We start from the raw sequence: 8,716 nt of genomic DNA on the forward strand, positions 1-8,716 counted from the left end.
GGTCTTTTAAAATAACACTGAGGAATGGACAAGCCATAAATATCAGATATGTAAAACCATAACTGCCTCTACCCTCTCCTATAATGGATTCCAGGGTTTATATGGATTAGATGTCTGTTTCAGTGGGGGGAAACGAGTCTGGGGTTATTTTAACTGCCAATTTTAAACATCTCTGTCAAACAAGGGAAAACGGAGACGGAATTCAGAAGTGGCTGATCTTTTTAGCATACACATTCTTCTGGCATTTCATACATCTCTTTCTCATTGCCTTTTGCAGATGTGAGCTTAGAAATGTGTAAGACTTATTAACTAGTGGAAACAGGCATATATGGCAGTGTGTACCAGTGATGGTTGGCTCGGTAATTGTTCGTGATTGTGTTGACACCCCCTGCTGGCCTGATGACTTCACTACTTCATACTGAACATGTTCATGACAAGCAACTCTTCTCCCTCTCTCTCTCAGCCAGGCATTAATGTAGCCAGTACTGGCCTAAGTCAGAGACCCCTTATCTGTGGCTGGGAATAGCCAGGGACCTCACGATACGATATTATCACGATACGTAGGTGCCGATACGATATTATGTTGCGGTTTTCACTCATTCTAAATGTATTGAGATTCGATACTACAATTTAGTTGGCATTTAATGTTCCAAACATATTGCTCACCATATGTCTACTGCAGAGAGACAAGAGAGAGACAATGAGAAAATTAATTTTAATCAGTCATGGAAATAAGTGTTGAAAACATGTTGGCTCACTATTAAAAAAAGAAGATGGAGAACAAGGTGTAGGATGAAAAAGTCAAAGTATCAATATAATATGTGTCCAAAATAATATTGTGATATGTAACTATATCAATCCCCCCCCCCCCCCCCAATCACCATTATCTACCCCACTTCCGCGGTGATCGCCAGCTACACACAAACACATGACAGACATTGACACACTCACGTAACATTGTTGTAAAGACAATTGAGCGTTATTCCTCTGCCAGAAAACTTTCCATCTACCTTGAATTTGAGCTATAATACACAAAAACACTATTATTGTTGGATCCAGCTGTGACTCGAACAGGCCTCTAAGAGTAATAGACAGAGGGATACAGCGCAGCTGTCTAAGACACACAAAAGAGCTATTGTGCGCCCCCGGCACAACAATGCAGCTTAGCGGTGCTATGAGGGAAAACCACTGGGATCAATAGAGGATTCTAATTAGCCTACATTGGCAGGAACGCCGCGAGATTAAACACAGGATGACGATTGGATTTCCTGCACTATCGGCTGTTCAAAACTAAGTTGGTTCACAGAGTGATTGCAACAATGGCTAAAGGTCAAGACAAAACAAAAGGCTGAGACTATGCAGTGTGGAAGAAATGGTGGTGGTGAGGGAGGATGGACGATGACAATAAGGATGATGAGGAGGATGATTATGTGCATCACCACCCTGATCATCTGCAATAAATGTCCTCACAAAGAGTGACATGCATTTCAATTCATTGACAGCCCATCAGAGAGAAACAAGAATAGAGGGATGTTTTTTTCTTCTCCATTTCCTAAAGCAGTCTTGAGGCCAGCATTGCAACAGTCGTGATACAATGGAACACTGGCATGCACTAACCCTGCAACTCCAGAAAATAACATCTCCGCAAAGCACAGACACTACAGCCCTCTGCAACGGATCCTGTTTATGTGTGTCTGTGTGTGTGTGTGTGTAAATGTATTTTATCAAATTCTGTAATAATTATTGTAACAATTGAATCAACCTCATATAGAAAGCGCTTCAAATCACTGCACATCTGCAAACACACACACACACAACCACTGGAAACCTTTGGAGGGAGGCATGCTCTGCCTCGGAAAGTGAGTTGACCTCACGAGGCTCCACATGAAATAAACCAACACCATTATACAGATTGTTAATCTCAATATCAAATGATTTCTGGGTAACAATTAAGTACCTTACTGTGATTGTTTTAAATTAAAATGGTCAACAACAAAAAAAATTAGCTTCTTAGCAAAGAGTAATTTCTCAAGCAAGAATTTTGCTAAGACTGTCTGGGAGTGGGCTGAGTGGGGGGGGACAACTGAAAACTAGCTGTTATTGGTAGAGAGGTTATTGGTAGTTATTGGTAGAGAGGTTTGGAACTATTAACTAATTTACCACCTGGTGATGTCACCAGGCAGGTCAAAAGTCCATCCCACCAAAAAAGGCTGAAATCTCAGGCAGACTTTTCAAATAGCTCTTACACTTAAAGGGCTTATTCATTTTCACAATTAGGAAGTCTGGGGGGCAGGATGGGGGACAGAGGGAGTAGATAGCTGCCTAGTGGTGGCTATTCATCAGCATGATGGGCTGGGGGTAGAAGCTATTGGCCATCTGTCAGTTTTTGCTGTGATGCTCCTACACTGCCCAAGTCTGAGTGATTGAAGCGGGAAGAACAGGCCGTGGCTCAGGTGGCTGAGGTCCTTGATTATTATTCCAACCACATATAGTGTGGAAATATATATAAAACACAAGGGAAAAAAAACGTGTTTGACTGCATTGAACCTTTAAAGAGTGAAGCAGCTCCAATGCTGGCCTTCCACTCTGCCCAGTGAAAGACACAGTGAAACACACCTTACCTTTAATTATGCTCTGGCTTTGCAGTACATCCCTTGAAATGAGCACAGAGTAGGAACTTTGCGAGAAGCCGGGTCTGCAGGGGGCTTTTGACACGAGGTCTCCATTAGTCCCCTGTGAGAGGAAAGAGAACACATTGTGAGACATCTATAAACATTGATTTGGCTGCTTCTCTGTGGCCCTGAAAGCTGAATGAAACTGTTTATGTCTCGGCAGCAGCTATACAACAGAGAGAGATGACCATTGCTCCCATCAAACCACTGGCATGTGGTTCTATCATCACCCTGGCACTGTCAGTTGTACAACAATGCGTCTTCCGCATTTAACCCAAACCCCTCTGAATCGACATCCACATCTTCGGCGCCCGGGTAACAGTGGGTTAACTGGCTTACTCAGGGGCAGAACGACAGATTTTTGTCTTGTCAGCTCGGGGATTTGATCCAGCAACCTTTCGGTTACTGGCCCAACGCTCTAACCACTAGGCTACCTGTCGCCCAACAATTAATTGTTGTCACCCCCATTGTTCATTCAAGGGTTGCAATAGGTGGTACAAATACAGCAGACATGGACACAGAGGGTTCATATTGGTGAAAGCATTCAAGGGATTTGGAATGTGTGGACGACACGCACGCCCCTGCACACACCCCACTGCCACCACAAACAGAAACCCTTGGTGGCTGTAGAGCTGATCCACCCTGCTCCAGATCTCCCTCCACCGCCATCAAGGAGTCTGTAGAGTGGGACTCTGAGCCCTATTCAATCCAAATCAGGTATCAGCTTTGATGAACAACTTTCTAGACCAATGCCAGTGCAGCAAGTACGTTTTATTGAATGCATTGTTGAGTGTCTTGTTACACATTTACACTCATTCAACATATATTTTTTTCCAATACATGATAGTAGTTTTTATTGATCTTGTAGACCAGGTACTAGCAGATGTGATTTGGTAGGGTCCTCAGTGGATGGATCTACGGAACAGGCTGCCATTCAGAAGAGGAGACTGGAAACAGGGGAAACCTGCATTATCTGATCCGATTTAATTGAGATTTTTTTTTTAACTGGGTATCCTGACACTCAACCTGCCAGAGGGCACAGGGAATTTAATGAGGGATCATTGTGTGGGATAAATTATGGCGCCTCCACACCCACGACACACACAGGACAGTTGTTGTTGTTCTGGTTGTTCTGGTTGTTGTGTGTGTGTGCGCGCCTCCACACTTAGGCTACACTTCAGGGTCCTTCCATGTCATTTCACCCTGTAAGCAGTCTATGGACAAGATATGACAGTTTAACGGATGTGAAATGGCTAGCTAAATAGCGTTTCAATCGGTGACGTCACTTGCTCTGAGACCTTGAAGTAGTAGTTCCCCTTGCTCTGCAAAGGCTGCGGCTTTTGCGGAGCGATGGGTAACGATGCTTCGAGGGTGACTGGTTCGAGCCCGGGTATGGGCGAGGGGACGGTTTAAAGTTATACTGTTACAACAGCAACCCATGCTTTGGTTTTGTTTACGTGGCCACTGGTTCAAATGCTAACTTTTTTGCATTTGTGGCACAAATCCAATGCAAGTCAATGGTACTTATATTAGCATTTTCGTGCTTCATATCAAAAGAATCTATAAGTAAAAATGTTGGATATTTTAGGGTGATTTGAAAATGAAGCGTGAAAATGAACAAATACAGTACCAGTCAACACCTAGGGTTTTTCTTTTCTTTTTACTATTTTCTACATTGTAGAATAATAGTGAAGACATCAAAACTATGAAATAAGTTCCCACATATGCTGAGCACTTGTTGGCGGATTTTCCTTCATTCTGCGGCCCAACTCATCCCAAACCATCTCTATTGGGTTGAGATCGGGTGATTGTGGAGGCCAGGTCATCTGATGCAGCACTCCATCACTCTCCTTATTGGTCAAATAGCCCTTACACAGCCTGGAGGTGTGTTTTGGGTCATTGTCCTGTTAAAAAAACAAATGATAGTCCCACTTAGCGCAAACCAGATGGGATGGCGTATCGCTGCAGAATGCTGTGGTAGCCATGCTGGTTAAGTGTGCCTTGAATTCTAAATAAATCACATAGTGTCACCAGCAAAGCACCCCCCACACCATCACACCTCCTCCTCCATGTTTCACGCAGGAAACCACATATGCAGAGTAGGTGAACGGATGATCTCTGCGTCTCACAAAGACACGGCGGTTGGAACAAAAAATCTAAAATTCTGACTCATCAGACCAAAGGACAGATTTCCAACGGTCTAATTGCTCATGTTTCTTGGCCCAAGCAAGTCTCTTATTATTGGTGTCCTTTCGTTGTGGTTTCTTTGCAGTAATTTGACCATGAAGGCCTGATTCACAGTCTCCTCTGAACAGTTGATGTTGAGATGTGTCTGTTACTTTAAATCTGTTTCAGCATTTATTTGGGCTGCAATCTCTAAGGTGCAGTTAGCTCTAATGAACTTATCCTCTGCAGCAGAGGTATATCTGGATCTTCCTTTCCGGTGGCGGTCCTCATGAGAGCCAGTTTCATTATAGCGCTTGATGGCCATATTCTCTATACCACCCCTACCTTGTCACAACACCACTGAATGGCTCAAATGCATCAAGAAGGAAAGAAATTCCACAAATGAACTTAACAAGGCACACCTGTTAATTGAAATGCATTCCAGGTGACAACCTCGTGAAGATGGTTGAGAGAATTAAAAGGGTGTGCAAAGCTATCATCAAGAAAAAGGGTGGCTACTTTGAAGAATCTCAAATATATTTAGATTTGTTGAACACTTTTTTGGTTACTACATGATTCCATACGTGTCATTTCATAGTTTAGATGTTTTCACTATTATTCTACAATGTAGAATATACTAAAAATAAAGAAAACCCCTGGAATGAGTAGGACTGTTTAAACTTTTGGCTGGTACTGTAGGTACCATTGACTTGCATTGGATTTGTGCCACAAATGCTACAAAGTTAGCATTGGAAACAGTGGCCACCAAAATCAAAGTATTGGTTTCTGTCATACCTTGTCAATAGACTGCTTACAGGGTAAGGAAAGATTAAAGTTTCTCGGCGTACACATCACTGACGATCCAAAGTGGTCCACCCACACAGACAGTGTGGTGAAGAAGGAGCAACCTCAGGAGGCTGAATACATTTGGTTTGGCCCCTAAAACCCCCACAAAGTTTTAGAGATGCACAATTGAGAGCATCCTGTGGGGCTGTATCACCGTCTCGTACGGCAACTGCACCGCCCGCAACCACAACCTTCTCCAAAGGGTGGTGCGGTCAGCCGAACGCATCACCGGGGGCAAACTACCTGCCCTCCAGGACACCTACAGCACCCGATGTCACAGGAAGGCCAAAAAGATCATCAAGGACATCAACCACCCGAGCCACGGCCTGTTCACAGCGCTATCATCCAGAAGGCAAGGTCAGTACAGGTGCATCAAAGCTGGGACAGAGAGACTGAAAAACAGCTTCTATCTTAAGGCCATCAGACTTAAATAGCCATCACTACCCGGTCTACCCTGCACCTTAGAGGTTGCTTCCCTATATACATAGACTTGGAATCACTGGCCACTTTAATAATGGAACACTAGTCACTTTAATAATGTTTAAATAATGTTTACATACTGCTTTACTCATTTAATATGTATATACTGTATTATATTCTACAGTATATTAGTCAATGCCACTCTGACATTGCTCAATCTAATATTTCTTAATTCCATTATTTTACTTTTATATTTGTGTGTATTGTTGTGAATCGTTTTTAGATACTACTGCACTGCTGTAGCTAGGAACACAAGCATTTCACTTTACTCACAACAACATCTGCTAAATATATGTGTATGTGACCAATAACATTACATTTAATTTTAATGTCCTTTTATAATTTGGGTGAAATATCCCATTAACATTGAGGAAATTGATTATTCAAACTGGTTTCACCTAATAGCAGGAACAGCACCATCTAGTGGTCAGAATCTCTTAATATCAGGATATAGGATAGGACATAAACCAAATAACTTCAATGACTAATTTCTCTGAACAAGGGGAAAAAAACACCACCAAATTTGCTAGAAATACATTACATGGGATGAGCTGACAAGGTAAGAATCTGTCGTTCTGCCTCTGAACAAGGCAATTAACCCACTGTTCCTAGGCCGTCATTGTAAATAAGAATTTGTTCTTAACTGACTTACCTAGTTAAATAAAAGGTTCAATTAAATTAAAAGGATGAAGAAATAATACACTGAGCCACAGCTCCAAACTGCTTGACAGGCAGAGAACTGATACTATATACTTGTTGTGGGATTGGTGTGGGGTATGGAGTGTTCATGGGTGGCTTTTGAGTATTATTGGCTAGTCTTGGCTAGTAGTATTACAGACAAACAAACAAAACGGATTTATTTTATTTTTTTGGGGGGGGGGGTTTCAAGACAAATCTGAGGGGGCACGCGCCCCTGCGCCCTCTAAGTGCATGACGCCTCTGTCCACTCATCGGTCACTCCTGTGGTAATGACAATGATAATTCAAGCGTACCATATAAAATGCTCATGCATCTATCCTTTTCCAACAGTGCGGAATCCAGGCAACCCTCGATCATCCCGAAAGGCACAGGCAGACTGCATGCGGGGAAGACACAGCCAGTATCCCACTGAGCGCTACTATGCTGGCAACACCAAGCGAGTTGGCACACTATAACGGTCCCTGATTTCCCTCTTACTGGATTGCGGAGAATGCAATCAGTTATTGAGGTATAGGACATTTAACATTAGGCCTGTTTATACTTTTAGGATACATTTGGAGATGGACATGACATAAGTAAAATATTTGTTTCGTTGGAGTTGGTCCATAAAACAAACGAGTTAGGGATAGGTAATGCATTAAACAAAACATGTTCATACTATAATATCCTTCTGCCGAGTACTACAGTTGCGTTGCAGCGTGGCATTTTTGCCTGTGTCAAGATAGCCTATTAAAATATGGAAATAAAAAAATATGCAATAGCCTATGTAAGTCTATACATCAATATTCGCACTCCATCTAGAGCTGTGCGCGGCATCAATTCAGTCAGAATTTGATCGAGGGGTAATGCGCCGAATAAAATAATTTCCTCTAGCCTACGCTATGAACTAATTAATATACATTATAGGCCAATTTGTGTTGAGAAAACGGAAGACAATTTGCATTTAAAAAAGTATTGTAAGTCTCGATGGGGAATAAAGACAGAATATAAAGGCTCACGTTGCGCTTCGAGAATAAATAATTTGTGTTGGAGAACAAAGTAGCCTTAAATCGAAATAGAATCGACACCAACAAGTTCAGGATCAACCCCGAAACATTGTTACTGCCTCTGATGCTGTGCACTCCGCAACACTGTCCGCAGCATAGGAGCGCAACACTTCCGTAATGTTACTGAAAATGTTGAAATCTCACCCAAAACGCGGCTTGTTGTAAGGCTGATGTCAGCAAGAGAACGAGAGCGGTTTTCATCGTTGCAAGCGAGCAGAGGCTGCTTGAGCTAGAAAAGGCGACACAACTCGTATTTCTTCTCTGGTAAGTGTATAATTTCCCCGCGCCGTGTGATAGCTGGTACGTCCACCCGGTGCTCTGTACTTGCAGTGGTAAGCTCTTCAGAAGTAGAAAGCCCGTCCCGACTTCCCTCGCTGTCTCATCTGCAGGTGAAGAGCGTTGCTCAGCTCAGCAGCACCAAAGCGCAAGGCAGCGAAGCCAGCGTCACTCCAACCCCTCCTATCGCCTGGCGCCGGAGAATCCCACTTAAAGACACACAGTGGAGTGAGTGGTGGTTAAAGCGAACTAGCTGATTCCTCGGCTATTACCCGTAATGGTGGCTGAGAGTTCGCTCTGTAACTACCATGAAGGGTGAGGCATGGCTGTGTAAACTACTCTGTTTACTCTTCCGATGCTACTATGGCCATTCTCCACTTGCGTAATATTGCAGGTTTGTGTGTGGGGGTGGGTGTCATTCAGTGGCAACTTGTCATTAAGGGCTGGTGGGGATTGAGCCATACCTGTTTTGCATGTTATTTTGGCATTAATACGTGTCACATATCAGTTTGCAAACAATGTAAAACAATT

General features: G+C 43.0%; 1 protein-coding gene across 1 annotated transcript in view; it reads right to left on the reverse strand.

The window, feature by feature from the left end:
- The window catches only part of LOC139416288 (cadherin-4-like), a 368,240-nt gene extending 359,912 nt beyond the window's left edge, over positions 1-8,328 (reverse strand). The window contains exons 1-2 of the mRNA XM_071164766.1: positions 8,054-8,328; positions 2,622-2,733 (exon numbers count right to left, since the gene is read on the reverse strand). Of these exons, the coding sequence (XP_071020867.1) occupies positions 2,622-2,733; positions 8,054-8,110 (169 nt within the window). The 5' untranslated portion in view covers positions 8,111-8,328. The remainder of the gene's footprint in view (positions 1-2,621; positions 2,734-8,053) is intronic.
- Positions 8,329-8,716: the final 388 nt, after the last annotated feature.

The sequence above is a fragment of the Oncorhynchus clarkii genome, chromosome 9, assembly GCF_045791955.1.
Source record: "Oncorhynchus clarkii lewisi isolate Uvic-CL-2024 chromosome 9, UVic_Ocla_1.0, whole genome shotgun sequence".
NCBI lineage: Eukaryota > Metazoa > Chordata > Actinopteri > Salmoniformes > Salmonidae > Oncorhynchus > Oncorhynchus clarkii.